Genomic DNA, 19,184 nt, shown 5'->3' on the forward strand with positions numbered 1-19,184 from the left:
TATTTCACTAATGTTAGAAAGTAAAAGTTATGAACTTTTTAGACGGATTAAATTAATCAAATAATCATGTAATTTTATGTCATTTACAATTTCTGCTTGATCGATTTTCAGCAAACGCACTTTTTTCCTTTAAATAATTTTTCAAGCTTATAAATTTTTATTTAGCTTTTGCTTTTTTTATTTTGTCAAAGGTTCAAATTTCATTCAACATTGATTGCCTAACGGTACTTACAACCGATCATTCATCGAATGAGGAAATTTGGGTCATAGCCCAAAGATAACTTACAAGATAATTAATATTCAATTGAGCTTGCGACTCCTTAGTACACCTAACCAGAGTTAGACTAAGGGAGATTAGACATAAACTACTTGCAAAAGGCCCAGGAGGATTTAGGCCCAAGCCCATGAGAAAATGGGTCAGTCAAACCCTAGCCTGAATCTCCAAACCCTAGCCAACCACAGGGAAGAGGCGGCAGAACGGTGGCGGAGGGGATGACGGCGGCTCTTCTGCTTCCAACCTGCTGCAAATAACAAAAGCGATGTTTCTTGGATCAATTATTGAAATGGTAATGTAGGTGCATGTGTCACGTGGGCCGGGGCTTACCTGCCTGGTTCTTATTTATTTTCAGTTTTTTTTTTTAAAAAAAAGAGCTTTTGATGCATGCATATATGTCACATATATAATTTGTTCAATACAAGTACATTTCTATTTTTTCTTGTTCAATATATTAAAAAGGGTTTCTTTCAATCAATCTATCACCTTTGTAGCAGACCCCAGCCACCATTATTTATTACACATCTCTCTTTGCTTTGCTTTCTTTCCCCAGCTCACCAATCTACACTTCCTTCCTTCCTTCCTTCCTCCCTTGCTCTTTCTGTTCGCTGTCTTCTTCTATACCATTCATTTATCTATGAGTGATATATACATATTTACTCTCTTCCATTACATTTTCACACATTTTCTTCTTATCTCTCTGTATTTTCTATTACATTATAAATCATATCACTCATTTATCTCTTTTCTCTATCTATTTTATAGAACGGAGGTGAAATTGATTTGTAAGATAAAGATTATTCTTTATCTATTTATATTGCTACACAACACCTTTCACTTCACCATCATCATGGACAAAACCACAAGTCCACAACAATTAATAATGAACAACCCAAAAAAAAAAAATCATAATAATAACAATAATTATGGATGATATTCAAGCGGAATCCTCGGGTTGCACGAGGTCAAGGTGGTTTTCCTTTTTTACCCTCGACTGGATCCCGTAATAGCTAACATACCACTTTTTGTGTCATACGAGTTTTATATTTCAAGTTCTCAACTATATTCTTCAATCCATTATTGAAATGGTGTCAACTGTGAAAACAATTATTTTTTTAATTACGTTTCTTGAATCAATTTTTTTTTAATGGTTGAATCAAATATTGAAGTGGTGTGTGTCTCAGGTGGGGTTACTTAATTCTTATTCATTTTCCATTTTGTATCATGGTAGAATCTAATATGCACCATTTTTAGTGGTGTAATTTTACACCATCTACTTTGACCGGATATAGCAGGTAAACACATTTTTTTCTAAGAAAAAATATTATTAAAAATTTGTCATATAATAAATTTCTTTAAAAAAAAAGATGTGTTGACCTGTTATAGCAGGTTAAAAAAAGTGGTCTAAAATTAGACCACTTTAAAAGTGGTCCACATTAGGGGTCACCTTGTATCATCCGAGTTTTTTAATCCAAACACGTTCACATGGTTTTATTAAATAACATTCACGCGTGTTACCAACATGGCCTTTTTCTTCTTGATATTAGGCTTTCTCCAATGGTGTTGAATTGAGGGTGTGTAGTGTTGAAAGGGGTAAATAATGGTGTTGAATTGAAGTGTTGAAATTTGAAAGGGGGAGAGAGGAGTTGAAAAAATTCAACACAGCTGAAACCTGCGTTCGGAGACACGTGGCACGCCCTGGTTGGTGACCGCCAGGCGCGTGCCACACACGCGCCGACAAGGCGCGTAACGCTTCAGGCTAGGCAGCGTGTGGGTCCCAGGGCGTCCGGTAGTGGGACGCGTGGCACGCGTCGGTTGGGCACCGACAAGCGCGTGCCACGCACGCGTCAGACGAGAGAGAGAGCCTGCAGTGGGACGCGTGCCACAGTTTGATTGGTCCGGGCGATTTTCGTTTATCATAATCTTTCCAACTCAATTATTTCATTCAAAAAAAAAATTTTAAAAATATAAAAAATTTACCAAAATTCATGATTTTTTTTTCTCTATAAATAGAGACTTGGTTCATTTGATTTGGACACAGAAAAAAAAACCAAGTTTTCCATCATCTTATTATCTTTCTATTATCCCCTTTGCTTTGAAATGGATCCCAACAAGTACCATTTCAACACCCAGAATTCTTCTAACCAAATTCCCAACAATTATCAACATCCAAATTAGTTTCCCAACTACCAAATTCCCAACAATTATCAACATCGAAATCAGTTTCCCAACTACCGAAATCCCAACATTTATCAACATCCAAATCAAATTTCCAACCACCAAAATCCCAACAGTTATCAACATCCAAATCAAATTTCCAACTACCAGACTCCCAACAATTATCAAGATCCAAAACAATCCAACTACCAAAATCACAAAAAATTTCAAGATCCAAATCAATTTCTCAACCAACGTCCTCATCCCCATCATGGATCTATGTTCAGATATCCATCTCCAACACCGCCGTCTAATGATGGTGCACCTGAATTTCCCGAATTTTCAACACAAATGACTCTTGGTGGCATGACAGCTGGTAATGAAGCCACTCCAAATGAAGATGATTCAACTCCTACGAGTAGGAGAAGTCACTTACCAGCATGGAACACTGATCAAAATATGGTGTTAATTAGTTGGTGGCTTAAATATGGAACAAACAGTGTTGTCGGGAGAAACCAAAAAGGAGAAACATTTTGGGGTCAAATTGCTGAGTATTGTAATCAGCATTGCTCATTCGATCCTCCGCGGGATGGAAATGCATGCCGAAACCGTTATAATTATATGAGCAAGCAAATAAATAAATGGATTGGCGCTTATGATGGCGCTAAGCGTATGCAACGAAGCGGTTGGTCGGATAATGATATTTTGACCCAAGCGCAAGAATTATACGCAGATGGGAAGAAGGGTCAATTTAATTTGATGGCAGAATGGAAGGCTCTCCGTGATCAACCACGTTACTGTAGTCAAGCAGGAGGAAATGTTGGCTCAAGAAGTAGTGGATCTAAGAGATCTCGCGAGAGTGATGCATGTGGCTCAAACTCTATAGGATCGATTCCCCGTCCAATGGGTAGGTGTAAGATCAAGTTTTGATCTAGTAGTACAACTCTATGTTTTGATGATTACAAGTTAACCTTTTGATATGAACAATTGTGGTACTCTAACGTGTTTTTCTGAGTGTGCTATTTACAGGCTCTGACCTCAACTTAATCTCACACAAATCAGAAGCACTGTGTATAAAGAGCTACCCAAGCAACGCTTTCGCATTCACCATGTTCAGTATGAACAGTGGAAAAGCTTCATAAGTTCTGAAGTTATACAAACTCTGATGTGGACTCAGTCACAAGAAGCTCTGAAGATCCAGAAAGTCTGATAACCAAGAAACACTGAAGGCTCAGATGTTCTGATGGTGTAGAAGACTCTGAAGATCCAGAAGCTGATTAGTGAAGTTCTGATGTCCAGAAGCAAGATACTCTGAAGACCATGTTCTTCCCTCTGAGTTCAGAATCAGAAGAAACAATGGTCAGAGGATCTGGGCTTTCCCTCTGACTCTGATCAACCGGCTTCACAAGTTCCAATATGAAGCATTCCCCTGATCAGAAGTCTCCTAGGTTTAAAGGTCGTGTCGCTATCCAAGTACAAAAGCATATGTACTATCCTGACGACCTACCTAACAGTCTCAGACACAGCAGAAGCTGGATTTTCCAGAACTGCCCTCCAACGGTAGCATTTCTCATGCAACGCTCAACCCTAATCCTTGGAGTATATAAAGAGGCTGAAGACTGAAAGAAGCGGCTAGAAGCATTCACATACGCGCAAGACAAATTAAAATTCTTCTAAGCTTTCTTTCATCTGAAATTCATTGAGTTTACTATTAGCTTTTTAGAAGCAAATCTCTTGTAAACAATTCTTTGATAAACAGTTTGTTTAGTTCCTTTAGGAGATCAAGGTTGATCGGATCCTAGAGAAGACTAGGAGAGTGAATCTTAGTGTGAGCTAAGTCAGTGTAATTGTTAGTCACTTGTAGGTTTCAAGTGCAGTTGTAACTCTTACCTGATTAGTGGATTGCCTTCATTCTAAGAAGGAAGAAATCACCTTAACGGGTGGACTGGAGTAGCTTGAGTGATTTATCAAGTGAACCAGGATAAAATCCTTGTGTGCTTTTCTATCTCTTATCTTTAGCACTTAAGTTCTCGAAAGATTTGTCAAAATCTTTAAGGTGGAAGTTTTATACTGAAAACGTTATTCAAACCCCCCCTTTCTACCGTTTTTCATACCTTCAATTGGTATCAGAGCGCAAGTTCTGATTACCACACCTAACAATGTTCAGTGATCCGGGCCGGTGTGAAAAACAATGGCTACCACCACCAGTGAAACTCAAAGAGATGGTTACAATGCAAAGCCTCCTATGTTCGACGGTCAAAGGTTCGAATATTGGAAAGATAGACTGGAAAGTTTCTTTCTGGGTTTCGATGCAGATCTCTGGGATATTATTGTGGATGGCTACGAGCGTCCAGTTGATGCAGATGGCAAGAAGATCCCAAGGTCAGAGATGACTGCAGATCAAAAGAAGCTGTACTCACAACATCACAAAGCAAGAGCAATTCTTCTAAGTGCTATTTCCTATGAAGAGTACCCGAAGATTACAGATCGTGAGTTTGCGAAAGGCATTTTCGAATCTCTGAAGATGTCTCATGAAGGAAACAAGAAAGTCAAAGAATCAAAGGCATTGTCTTTGATCCAAAAATATGAATCCTTCATCATGGAGCCAAATGAGTCCATTGAAGAAATGTTCTCCAGATTTCAGCTGCTTGTAGCTGGCATACGACCTCTCAACAAGAGCTACACAACAAAAGATCATGTCATAAGGGTCATCAGGTGTCTTCTTGAAAGTTGGATGCCTTTAGTGAGTTCAATAGAGCTCACAAGAGACGTTGAGAATATGAGTTTAGAAGAACTCATCAGCATTTTGAAATGCCATGAGCTGAAACGCTCAGAGATGCAAGATCTGAGGAAAAAGTCCATAGCCTTGAAATCTAAATCTGAAAAGGCTAAGGTTGAGAAGTCAAAAGCTCTTCAAGCTGAAGAAGAGGAATCTGAAGAAGCATCAGAAGATTCTGATGAAGATGAGCTGACTCTGATCTCCAAGAGACTCAACCGTATCTGGAAGCACAGGCAGAGCAAGTTCAAAGGCTCTGGAAAGGCAAAAGGAAAATATAAGTCCTCAGGCCAGAAGAAGTCTTCAATCAAGGAAGTCACATGTTTTGAGTGCAAAGAATCTGGGCACTACAAAAGTGATTGTCCAAAGTTGAAGAAGGACAAGAAGCCAAAGAAGCACTTCAAGACGAAGAAGAGTCTGATGGTGACATTTGATGAATCAGAGTCAGAGGATGTTGATTCTGATGATGAAGTCCAAGGACTCATGGCGATTGTCAAAGACAAGGAAGCAGAGTCAAAGAGAGTTGTTGACTCTGACTCAGAATCAGAAGGAGATCCTAACTCAGATGATGAAAATGAGGTATTCGCTTCTTTCTCTACCTCTGAACTGAAACATGCATTGTCTGATATTATGGATAAGTATAACTCCTTATTGTCTAAGCATAAGAAGCTGAAAAAGAACTTATCTGCTGTTTCCAAGACTCCTTCTGAACATGAGAAAATTATTTATGATTTGAAAAATGATAATCATGCCTTGATCAATTCTAACTCTGTGCTTAAGAACCAGATTGCTAAGTTAGAAGAAATTGTTGCCTGTGATGCCTCTGAGTGTAGAAATAAATCTAAGTATGAAAAGTCTTTTCAAAGATTCCTAGCTAAAAGCGTGGATAGAAGCTTAATGGCTTCAATGATCAATGGCGTAAGCAGAAATGGAATGCATGGCATTGGCTATTCTAAACCAATTAGAAATGAGTCCTCTGTGTCTAAAGCTAAATCCTTGTATGAATGCTTTGTTCCCTCTGGTACCATATTGCCTGATCCTGTACCTGCTAAAGTTGCTAAAAACCCTCTTAAAAAGGGATCTTTCTCTATGACTAAATATCATGCAAATATTCCTTTAAAATATCATGTTGAGACACCCAAGGTGATCAGAACCTCTGGGGTAACTAACAAGAGAGGACCCAGAAAGTGGGTACCTAAGGACAAGATTATCTATTTTGCAGATATCCTTGATAGCTCCACTGAAACACCAATCATGGTATCTGGACAGTGGATGCTCGCGTCACATGACGGGAGAAAGGCGTATGTTCCGAGAGCTGAAACTTAAGCCTGGAGGCGAAGTTGGCTTTGGAGGAAATGAAAAGGGTAAAATTGTTGGTACTGGTACTATTTGTGTAGATAGTAGTCCATGCATTGATAATGTGTTATTGGTAGACGGCTTAACACATAACTTATTGTCTATAAGTCAATTAGCTGACAAGGGTTATGATGTTATATTCAATCAAAAGTCCTGCCGGGCTGTAAGTCAAATCGATGGCTCTGTTCTGTTTAACAGCAAGAGGAAGAACAACATTTATAAGATCAGATTATCTGAGTTGGAGGCTCAGAATGTGAAGTGCCTTCTGTCTGTTAATGAAGAGCAGTGGGTATGGCATAGACGGTTAGGGCATGCCAGTATGAGAAAGATTTCTCAGCTGAGCAAGCTAAACCTTGTCAGGGGCTTACCCAATCTGAAGTTCGCTTCAGACGCTCTTTGTGAAGCATGTCAGAAAGGCAAATTCACAAAAGTCCCTTTCAAGGCAAAGAATGTTGTCTCAACCTCAAGGCCGTTAGAACTTCTGCATATCGACCTTTTTGGACCAGTGAAAACTGAGTCTATAGGTGGCAAGAGATATGGGATGGTTATCGTTGATGACTATAGCCGCTGGACATGGGTAAAGTTTCTAACCCGCAAGGATGAGTCTCATGCTGTGTTCTCTACCTTCATTGCTCAAGTGCAAAACGGGAAGGCTTGTAGGATTGTGCGTGTCAGAAGCGACCATGGTGGAGAGTTTGAGAATGACAAGTTTGAGAGTCTGTTTGATTCCTATGGAATTGCACATGATTTCTCTTGTCCCAGAACTCCTCAACAAAACGGTGTTGTTGAGAGGAAGAACAGAACTCTTCAGGAGATGGCTAGAACCATGCTCCAAGAAACTGGCATGGCTAAGCACTTTTGGGCAGAGGCAGTAAATACAGCATGTTACATTCAGAACAGAATCTCTGTGAGACCAATTCTGAATAAGACTCCTTATGAATTGTGGAAGAACATAAAACCCAACATTTTTTATTTTCATCCTTTTGGCTGTGTTTGTTATGTTCTCAATACTAAGGATAGATTGCATAAATTTGATGCTAAATCTTCTAAGTGTCTATTGCTCGGTTACTCTGAGAGATCTAAAGGTTTTAGATTTTATAATACTGATGCTAAGACTATTGAAGAATCTATTCATGTTAGATTTGACGATAAGCTTGACTCTGACCAGTCAAAGCTAGTTGAAAAGTTTGCAGATTTAAGCATTAATGTTTCTGACAAAGGCAAAGCTCCAGAGGAAGTTGAGCCAGAGGAAGATGAACCAGAGGAAAAAGCTGGTCCCTCTAACTCACAAACTCTGAAGAAGAGCAGAATCACTGCAGCTCACCCTAAGGAATTGATTCTGGGCAACAAAGACGAACCAGTCAGAACCAGATCTGCCTTCAGACCCTCTGAAGAGACCTTGCTCAGTCTGAAAGGATTAGTGTCCTTAATTGAACCCAAGTCCATAGATGAAGCTCTTCAGGACAAGGATTGGATTCTGGCCATGGAAGAAGAATTGAATCAATTTTCCAAGAACGATGTTTGGAGCTTAGTGAAGAAGCCTGAGAGTGTCCATGTTATTGGAACGAAATGGGTATTCAGAAACAAGCTGAATGAGAAAGGAGATGTAGTCAGAAACAAGGCAAGGCTAGTTGCTCAAGGCTACAGCCAGCAGGAAGGAATAGACTACACTGAAACATTTGCTCCAGTAGCAAGACTGGAGGCAATCAGACTGTTGATCTCTTTCTCAGTAAATCACAACATAGTTCTACATCAGATGGACGTAAAGAGTGCCTTCCTAAATGGTTATATCTCAGAGGAAGTCTATGTTCATCAACCCCCAGGTTTTGAAGATGAGAAGAAACCAGACCATGTGTTCAAATTGAAGAAATCACTCTACGGTCTGAAGCAAGCTCCCAGAGCATGGTATGAGAGACTTAGCTCATTCCTTCTGGAGAATGAGTTTGTAAGGGGTAAAGTAGATACAACTCTTTTTTGCAAGACTTATAAAGATGATATCTTAATTATGCAAATTTATGTTGATGATATTATATTTGGTTCTGCTAATCAATCTCTATGCAAAGAATTTTCTGAGATGATGCAGGCTGAATTTGAGATGAGTATGATGGGAGAATTAAAGTACTTTCTGGGAATACAAGTTGATCAAACACCAGAAGGAACATATATCCATCAGAGCAAGTACACTAAAGAACTTCTGAAGAAGTTCAATATGCTGGAATCTACAGTGGCCAAGACTCCAATGCATCCTACATGCATTCTGGAGAAAGAAGATAAAAGTGGTAAAGTATGTCAGAAGCTCTATCGTGGCATGATAGGTTCACTTCTATACTTAACTGCATCTAGGCCAAACATACTATTTAGTGTTCATTTATGTGCTCGTTTCCAATCAGATCCAAGGGAAACCCACTTAACTGCTGATAAGAGGATCCTAAGGTATCTGAAAGGCACCACTAACCTTGGCTTGATGTATAAGAAAACATCAGAGTATAAGCTTTCAGGTTACTATGATGCTGATTATGCTGGAGACAGAACAGAGAGGAAAAGTACTTCCGGAAATTGTCAATTTCTGGGAAGCAATCTAGTCTCATGGGCAAGCAAGAGGCAATCAACCATTGCACTATCAACTGCAGAGGCAGAATATATCTCAGCAGCAATATGCAGCACTCAGATGCTCTGGATGAAACATCAGCTGGAGGATTATCAGATCCTTGAGAGCAATATTCCAATCTATTGTGATAACACTGCTGCAATCTCATTGAGTAAGAATCCTATCCTGCATTCAAGGGCAAAGCACATTGAGGTAAAGTATCACTTTATTAGAGATTATGTACAGAAGGGCGTACTTCTTCTGAAGTTTGTTGATACTGACCATCAATGGGCAGATATCTTTACAAAGCCCTTAGCAGAGGATAGATTTAATTTTATTCTGAAAAATCTAAACATGGACTTTTGTCCAGAGTGAAGATGGATCAGAACCTCTGACTATGATACTTCTTGATCAGAAGATGTCTAGTCCAGAAGGTAACTCAATCAGAGTGTGTGTACCCACTGGTACTGACTCTGAAGCTGAGACAACAACACGTGTGTCAGTATTTCTGATGCATAGTTCCTTGTGCCCGTGTGACAGTCTGTTATGATTGCGTGTAGATGTGCTTCTCTCCTGAGTGTGATTTGTGTATTTACTGTTACTACCTATCTTTAATTTTCAACCGTTGATCTTAAATTGCTTTTTGAATCAACAACGGTTATTTGTCAAAACCCACTATACACACACGATCTCTTTCACTTCCGGTTTTCACTCTCGCTCTCTCTGCTTTTCAAAAACCGCTTATCCTCGATCTCTCTTCATCTTTCAACCTTCATCTTCTACCTCAAACCTTCAACCGCTTCAAAAATGGTGAGTCAAACCAGAAGATCTACTGCAGATGCACCTCAGTTCCCTCACATGGTAGTCGGTCTAGCAACGGGTCAAAGGGGCCCTGTGAATCCGACACAAGATCAAGGTCAAGCCCAAGAGCAGATTGTTCCAATTGCAGAACGGGGCTGTGCCGTTCACTGCGTATTTGCTCCTGAGGAACTCCAAGTCCTGGCAGAATGGAGATTCGACCTCGACAACCTGGCTACAAATGGGTATGATCTTCGTCCTGAAGTCCAAGTTCAAGGTTGGGGAAATTACTTCAACAGACTTCGAGGACCGGTGTATGATAGACTGGTAAAGGAATTCTGGAAGCGCGCCGACTGTGATGATACTCAGGTGGTATCTCACGTGCTTGGAAGAAGGATCATCATCACGGAGAAGTCTTTCGTAAATTTGCTGGGTGCAGACACTGCGTTTGGCTATCGTTTCCAACTCACGGAATCGAAGCTGAAACCCAGCACCAAGAATACAATCAACGAGGCCCTGTACACCAATTACAAACCGGGCAAGACGAATTACAAGGTGATGGACCTTCATCCTAAGCTCAGAATCTGGCACAAGATCCTGCTCCACTGCATAAACCAGAGACCAAAGGGCAGTTCTCCAGATTACATCAACTTCAACCAGAAGGTGATGCTGTTCTTCATCCAAGACCAGAAGAAGATCTGCCTTCCCTACTTCCTGTTCTCCTACCTGAAGGAATGTATCCGGAAGTCTCGCACCACTGCCTCCATCAAGTCAGCAATCAAGTACATCCCCTTTGGGAGACTGCTCTCAGACTTTTTCATTGAAAGCAACCTGGTGCAAGATCTGGTCCATGCTGGATGTGTAGAGGATCTGACCACCATTGTCAGTGATGTCTTCACTGCAAATTCTCTGAAGAAGATGGGCTTGGTCCAGAAGAAAATCGCCCCTGCTCGTGAAGACACATCTTCTGAAATCAGAAGTAGAAGGATGCCTCTGAATGACTACCCTCTGTGGACTCAGGCAGACAATCCTGACGCCATTAGGTGCTATGTTGAAGACCTAAGGGCTCAAGGATTCGAAATTGATCTTGATGAATTCTTCAGCAGACTGCCGCCAGCTCCAGAGTTTCCTTCTCCTCCCAAGAAGAAAGCTCAGAGGAAGATGATCCTAGAAGAATCTTCTGAGGAATCAGATGTCCCTCTGGTCAAAAAGAAGAAGAGAAAGCCTGATGATGGTGATGATAGTGATAATGAGGATGGTCCTCCTAAGAAGAAGAAGAAGCAGGTCAGAATCGTGGTGAAGCCTACTCGGGTGGAACCAGCTGCTGAAGTGGTCAGAAGGACTGAACCTCCTGCCAGAGTGACTAGATCATCAGCACATTCAAGTAAGTCTGCACTTGCTTCTGATGATGATTTGAATTTATTTGATGCACTCCCTATATCTGCCATGCTCAAACACTCCTCAAATCCCCTCACTCCTATTCCTGAATCCCAACCAGCTGCTCAAACCACCTTTCCACCACAGTCTCCAAGATCTTCATTCTTTCAACCTTCCCCTACTAAAGCACCTCTCTGGAATTTGCTTCAGAACCAACCCTCGAGGTCAGAAGAACCTACCTCTCCCATTACCATTCAGTACAACCCATTATCTTCTGAACCCATCATTCATGCACAACCAGAGCCTACCCACACAGAACCTGAGCCCAGAACCTCTGATCACTCTGTCCCAAGAGCATCAGAACGTCTGGCTCTCAAACCCACGGATACAGACTCTTCCACAGCCTTTACACCTGTATCCTTCCCAACCAATGTTGCTGATTCTTCTCCCTCCAATAACTCTGAATCCATTAGAAAATTCATGGAGGTCAGAAAAGAAAAGGTGTCTACCTTAGAAGAGTATTACCTCACCTGTCCAAGCCCTAGGAGATATCCTGGCCCTAGACCTGAACGTCTAGTTGACCCAGATGAACCTATCTTGGCCAATCCTTTACAAGAGGCAGACCCTTTGGCTCAACAAGCTCACCCTGCCCCAGACCAACAAGAGTCTATTCAACCAGAACCTGAACCCGAACAATCAGTGTCTAACCAATCCTCGGTTAGATCACCCCATCCTCTGGTTGAAACTTCAGAACCTCACCTTGGAACCTCTGAACCCAATGCTCAAACGTTTCACATTGGTTCTCCACAAGGTGCCTCTGAAGCCCACAGCAGCAATCACCCAGCCTCTCCTGAAACCAACCTCTCCATAATCCCTTACACTCACCTCCGACCCACATCTCTCTCTGAGTGCATCAATAATTTCTATCATGAAGCTTCTTTGATGCTACGCAATGTGCACGGTCAGACTGACCTCAGTGAGAATGCTGAACGTGTGGCTGATGAGTGGAACACTCTGGGCACTTGGCTCGTGGCTCAAGTTCCAATTATGATGCAGCTCCTGCATGCAGAGGGAAGTCAGAGCATTGAGGCTGCAAAGCAAAGGTTTGCTCGAAGGGTGGCTCTTCATGAACAAGAACATAGACATAAGCTTCTTGAAGCTATTGAAGAAGCCAAGAGAAAGAAAGCTCAAGCAGAAGAAGCTGCACGTCAAGCAGCAGCTCAAGCTGAACAAGCCCGATTAGAGGCAAAACGACTTGAGGCTGAGGCTGACGCTCTTAGATGCCAAGCACTTGCACCAGTAGTGTTTACTCCTGCTGCTTCTGCTTCCATTCCAGATTCTCAAGCTGCTCAGAATGTTCCTTCCGGTTCTGCTCAGTCAAGCTCATCCAGACTCGACATCATGGAACAACGTCTTGACATTCATGAATCCATGCTGATTGAGATGAAGCACATGATGATGGAACTTCTGCGACGAACTGATAAACCTTAGTTTTTAGGATCTCTTCGTTTTTCTTTTTCTTTAACATTGTTTTATTTTTGTTAAACTCTGTTTCTTTTTATTTACTTATTCTACTTTGTTCGTTTGTGATTATCTATGCATATCTATATATATTTGTGTCACACATGTTTGCAAAAATCCTTTTATTCATAATATTTTTCTGTTTACATCATACATTCTTTTTGTTTACATCATCCATTCCTTCCCTAAGTCTAGAATGGAGGATCCCTCCTCATTCTTCTGCACTCCTGGCGCTGCTCTGACCTATCCTTCTCCAGACGCTCCAGTGCATGCTGGATGTTGTTGAGCCTGTCCTTTAGCTCATTCCTCTCCAGAATCTCTTCTGCTGTCTTGAGCTTCTCTTCCAAACTCTCTTTTTCTTCCAGCAGCTTGAGTTCAAGCCGACTGAGTTCTTGCACCTCCTCCACGAAGGCAAGAAATTCCCTCAGGTCTCTCTTCACCTCTGGACGCAGGTCCTCTTCCAGCAGTGTCCGTGTCAGCTCCGCGATGGTCGTTGTACCCTCTGGATGCCTGATGTTAAGGAACAAGTCCTCCTCAAAGGCCTTCTTCCTCAGCTCTTCTAGTGCTACGATGTATGATGCCATTTTCTTACTGAAACTTGTTCGAGGTGTGAAGCTTACCTTTCTCTCCAACACTTTATATAGGCTTCATTTTCTCTCTGAAAGTTAATGCTCCTACGGTTTCTCGAGGTTAAGTTCTTGGTAACTGACCCTTCTCTTTACTCTCTTGACCGGTGGTAAACGTTCTTCTCTTGCATTAACTCTTCTATTTATTTCGCCTAACTCTGATTCTTGCATCACTTTCTTTTCCTTTAAACTTAGACCTTCTCTAAGGGGGAGTACCTTGTACTTCAAGCTAAGTTTTTCACACCCCAAGCTTTTTGCTTATGACAAAAAGGGGGAGTAAACCCAGTTTTTGATGTGTAAGATGTGTTAGTGTGATTTATTTTTTTCTTTTGGAGAATTTAAGAGTTCCACCTTCATGACCATAGATGTGTCACTGGGCAAATACAAGGAATACATTTCACTTCTTCTGAAGTGATTATAAGTTGACTCTGTTAATCAAGACTCTGATACCCTGTCCGTGACTCTGATTACTTATGCGTTCTGATTACTCGATTTTCATCTATGTCATAAGTTTCTCTTTCTGAACTCTTATATCATTTAGCTCAGAATCTAGACTTTACTAACGTTTTCATCAAGTATTAGATTCAGGGGGAGCTAAGCTCAGAATCAAGCAGTGACTTGAATTCAGAATGAGCAAGTTAAACTATTCACATCAGGACAAGTCTTATTCTATATCTCTAAACTCTGAGTGAATTCAGTTTAATGTTTAAGAATTGTTCATCAAAAATCTTAGTTTTGTCATCATCAAAAAGGGGGAGATTGTAAGATCAAGTTTTGATCTAGTAGTACAACTCTATGTTTTGATGATTACAAGTTAACCTTTTGATATGAACAATTGTGGTACTCTAACGTGTTTTTCTGAGTGTGCTATTTACAGGCTCTGACCTCAACTTAATCTCACACAAATCAGAAGCACTGTGTATAAAGAGCTACCCAAGCAACGCTTTCGCATTCACCATGTTCAGTATGAACAGTGGAAAAGCTTCAGAAGTTCTGAAGTTATACAAACTCTGATGTGGACTCAGTCACGAGAAGCTCTGAAGATCCAGAAAGTCTGATAACCAAGAAACACTGAAGGCTCAGATGTTCTGATGGTGTAGAAGACTCTGAAGATCCAGAAACTTATTAGTGAAGTTCTGATGTCCAGAAGCAAGATACTCTGAAGACCATGTTCTTCCCTCTGAGTTCAGAATCAGAAGAAACAATGGTCAGAGGATCTGGGCTTTCCCTCTGACTCTGATCAACCGGCTTCACAAGTTCCAATATGAAGCATTCCCCTGATCAGAAGTCTCCTAGGTTTAAAGGTCGTGTCGCTATCCAAGTACAAAAGCATATGTACTATCCTGACGACCTACCTAACAGTCTATGACACAAGAAGCTGGATTTTCCAGAACTGCCCTCCAACGGTAGCATTTCCCATGCAACGCTCAACCCTAATCCTTGGAGTATATAAAGAGGCTGAAGACTGAAAGAAGCGGCTAGAAGCATTCACATACGCGCAAGACAAATTAAAATTCTTCTAAGCTTTCTTTCATCTGAAATTCATTGAGTTTACTATTAGCTTTTTAGAAGCAAATCTCTTGTAAACAATTCTTTGATAAACAGTTTGTTTAGTTCCTTTAGGAGATCAAGGTTGATCGGATCCTAGAGAAGACTAAGAGAGTGAATCTTAGTGTGAGCTAAGTCAGTGTAATTGTTAGTCACTTGTAGGTTTCAAGTGCAGTTGTAACTCTTACCTGATTAGTGGATTGCCTTCATTCTAAGAAGGAAGAAATCACCTTAACGGGTGGACTGGAGTAGCTTGAGTGATTTATCAAGTGAACCAGGATAAAATCCTTGTGTGCTTTTCTATCTCTTATCTTTAGCACTTAAGTTCTCGAAAGATTTGTCAAAATCTTTAAGGTGGAAGTTTTATACCGAAAACGTTATTCAAACCCCCCCTTTCTACCGTTTTTCATACCTTCAGTAGGGATGCAGCTAAAAAAAGGGTAAAAAGAAGAGCACAACAGCTGCCTTGGAGGCGATGGAGAAAGATTGGGCTGAATACAAACAAGTCAAGGAGATAGAGGTTGAACAATTGAAGCAGATAGCATCGATGCAACAAGAGGCTAATAAATTGAGGAAAGAGGAGACTGAAGCTAAGAAAATGGAATTATTTCTAAAGTTAAGTGAAGAGGAGCATCTCAGTGACCAGAAGAAAGAGCTGTTGAAGCGGTTGTCCCAAGAGCTCTTTGGAAATTAATTGTCTGTAGTGTTTGCTTTATTAATTCTCAAGTGGTGTCAAGTCCGTAGTGTTTGCTTTAATAATTTGTCAGTGTTGTCAAGTCTGTAGTGTTTGCTTTATTAATTTTCAAGTGGTGTCAAGTCTGTACTGTTTACTTTAATAATTTGTCAGTGTTGTCAGTGGCTTTAATGTATGGGTTACCGAGTTTGAATATGTATCACTCAATTCGAATCTAGTCCTTATCCGATAATTAACTATAGTTCATATTATTTCGAATCCGTCAGTGTCCACCATTCAATTTATCTATATATATGGACTCATAGATCCACCATTCAATGTATCTCTTCCCATCTACTTCAAATTTCACAAAAAATGGATCCACCACAGTTTGATCTCGAAGCATACCTTGAAAAAAGTGAGAGAGAAGACACTTATATACTCAACCGATTTAGGGATCGTCGAAATCTAATATTGGAGGATAGTGCACCTCGTGGTAGAAAACATCTCAGTAGAGATCATGCAGGGGCAAACCGAAGGCTAATTGACGACTACTTTGCCAATGAGCCTACATACGACGATGGAATATTCCGTCGCCGGTACCGGATGCAAAAACATGTTTTCCTTCGAATCGTTGCGGACCTTTCAAGTAGTGAGAACTACTTCACCCAGCGAGTTGATGCAGCGAAGAAAGAAGGTATATCGCCCTTAGCAAAATGCACCACAGCAATGCGGATGTTAGCATATGGTGTGGCAGCAGATGCAGTTGATGAGTACATCAAAATAGGAGAGACTACAACATTGGAGTGTTTACGTAGATTCTGTAAAGGAATCATACGATTGTATGAGCAAGAGTACATGAGAGCACCAACCCAAGAGGACCTGCAAAGAATAGTACAGGTTAGTGAAATGCGGGGGTTCCCAGACATGATCGGAAGTATTGACTGCATGCACTGGGAGTGGAAAAATTGTCCTAAAGCATGGGAAGGTCAATTTGCTAGAGGGGATAAGGGAACCACCACAATTATTCTTGAAGCAGTTGCATCTCCTGATCTTTGGATCTGGCATGCCTTTTTTGGATGTCCGGGAACGTTGAACGATATAAACGTTCAAGACCGGTCACCAGTGTTTGATGAATTGGAACAAGGAAACGCTCCAAGTGTGAATTTCATCGTGAATCAACGTCCCTATAATATGGCATACTATCTAACTGATGGTATCTACCCTTCTTATCCAACTTTCGTCAAATTTATAAGACTTCCTCAAAGTGAACCCGATAAGTGCTTTGCAAAACATCAGGAGGGATGTCGGAAGGACATCGAACGTGCATTTGGAGTGCTTCAAGCTCGTTTTAAAATCATTCGTGAACCAGCTCGCTTGTGGGACATAACTGATTTAGGTATCATCATGAGGTCATGCATCATATTACATAATATGATTGTTGAGGATGAACGAGATTCATATGCCCAACGCTGGACCGATTTTGAGCAAGCTGAGGGAAGTGGATCTAGTACACCGCAACCATACTCGACCGAGGTGTTACCCGCTTTTGCGGATCATGTGCGTGCTAGATCCGAGTTCCGTGATCCAAAAGTCCATCACGAACTGCAAGCAGATCTAGTGAAGCACATATGGGCAAAGTTTGGAATGTATCATGATTAAATATGCTTTGTATCGTACTAATTACGTTATTTGTGTGTTGTGTGTTTAGTTTGTTGTCTTGCATTTTAAGTTAAGAAAATTAAATAAATTATTGTGTGCTTAGTTTGTTGTCTTGCATTTTAAGTTAAGCAAATAAAATATATTATTGTGTGCTTAGTTTCTTTTCTTCCATTTGAAGTTAATAAAATAAAATAAATTATTGTGTATATTTTTTTAAAAAAATATTAAATTGTTAAGTGTTTTAATTTAATTTACGTTAAAAAAAAATTACGTTAATTTAATTTAAAATAATAAAATAAACATTAAATTAAATTAAATCGATAATAGTTTATTTAATTTAATTTTTATCAAAAATTTTAATTTTATGAAATCATAAAAATAAAAATATAAAATTAAATCAAAATATGAAATAAAAAAAGTGGTGGGGTAGGGGGTAGGGTGCTGAATGAGAAACCATTGGAGTGGGTAAAAGTTGAATGAAGTGTTGAACTGGAGAGAGAAGGTGATGTGGAGTGTTGGGAAGAGAAAAAGTGGAATGTTGAGGGTGTTGAATGTTGAAACCCTTGGAAATGGTCTTACGAGCTTCCTTAAAAAAAAAAAACGGTCTTTAATTTAACCCGTGCCATGCAAGATTGCAAGGTGAGTATTTCAAGGAATTGTTGGTCATTTTCATTCTCATGAGTTTGGAATATCATAGTTAATTATATTAATCAATAATTAGATCTAAAAGTTGTAAGATCAAGGTTTGATCAGTGGTTGCATCTCTATGTTTTGATGATTACAATTAAGGTTTGTGATGATGAACAATTGTGGTACCCTAACGTTTGTCTTTTTAAGATGTGACAAACAGGTTCTGAATCTGACCCAAGCCTATTCGTTCAGAAGAAGAAGAACCAAGGGTTACTAAAAAGAGAGCTCTTTATCCTACCATGTTCGTTCTGAACAGTGGCAAATACTTTAGAAGCTCTGAAGTTGGAAGCTCTCAAGAAGTTCTGAAGAACCCAAGTCAGAAGTTCTGAAGACCAGATGTTCTAGTGGAACGGTCCAGAAGCAGAAGACTCAAGTTTTGAAGACTTGCAAGAAGTTGGTTCTGAAGACCCAAACTATTCTAGCTCTGACGATCAGAAGTTCTGAGGAACTTGTTCAGAAGCAGAAGTTGCAAGGTCAGAAGAATCCAAGCTTCAATCTGACGATGTTCAGAAGCTTCACCAACGTTCATCTGAAGCTCCTTGATCACAAGTCAACTGGTGAAAGGACAGGTCGCTATCACAGTACAACGTCGTACAAGTCTCAGTCTGTCCGCCACCTACCTTGTACAGCCTAGCAGTCTGATATTACAGAATTGCCACTCCAACGGATAAAACCCTAGCAACGGCTACATCACAAGTCTTGGAGTATATAAAGGCTGAAGAAAGAAGAAAGAAGTTAAGAAACTTTGCTGAAATCATCCAATTCATTCGAACCAAGTTCTTAGCATTATTTCTTCACTGTTCTTAAACATCTGAGTTTACTATTAGCTTTTTAGAAGCACTCATTGTAAACCCGAAACCTTTTACGTCACATTGTAAAGTTCCTTAAGAGACCAAGGTTGGTCGGATCTTGAGAGGACTGAATCAAGGCGGATTCAGTGTTTAGCTAGTCTTAAGAGGATCGGTAGTTCAGCTTCTTAAGAGGATACTAGTGAGAAAATCAGTGTATTGTTAGCCACTTAGCAGGTTGCAAAGTGCAGTTGTAACACTCATTGATTTTAGTGGATTGCCTTCATCAGAAGAAGGAAGAAATCACCTTCACAGGTGGACTGGATTAGCTTGAGCTTTTATCTCAAGTGA

At 40.3% G+C, this 19,184-nt stretch overlaps 1 protein-coding gene and 1 pseudogene across 1 annotated transcript; both read left to right on the forward strand.

Annotated features, from left to right (window-relative positions):
• Positions 1-2,710: 2,710 nt before the first annotated feature.
• Positions 2,711-15,932, forward strand: LOC130749074 (glutathione S-transferase T3-like; annotated as a pseudogene).
• Positions 15,933-16,068: 136 nt separating this feature from the next.
• Positions 16,069-17,597, forward strand: LOC130732137 (uncharacterized). Its single transcript, XM_057584247.1, has 3 exons — positions 16,069-16,455; positions 16,501-16,685; positions 16,785-17,597. The coding sequence occupies exons 1-3, from the start codon at positions 16,069-16,071 to the stop codon at positions 17,353-17,355; spliced, it is 1,143 nt and encodes a 380-aa protein (XP_057440230.1). The 3' UTR covers positions 17,356-17,597.
• Positions 17,598-19,184: the final 1,587 nt, after the last annotated feature.

The sequence above is a fragment of the Lotus japonicus genome, chromosome 1, assembly GCF_012489685.1.
Source record: "Lotus japonicus ecotype B-129 chromosome 1, LjGifu_v1.2".
Classification (NCBI taxonomy): Eukaryota; Viridiplantae; Streptophyta; class Magnoliopsida; order Fabales; family Fabaceae; genus Lotus; species Lotus japonicus.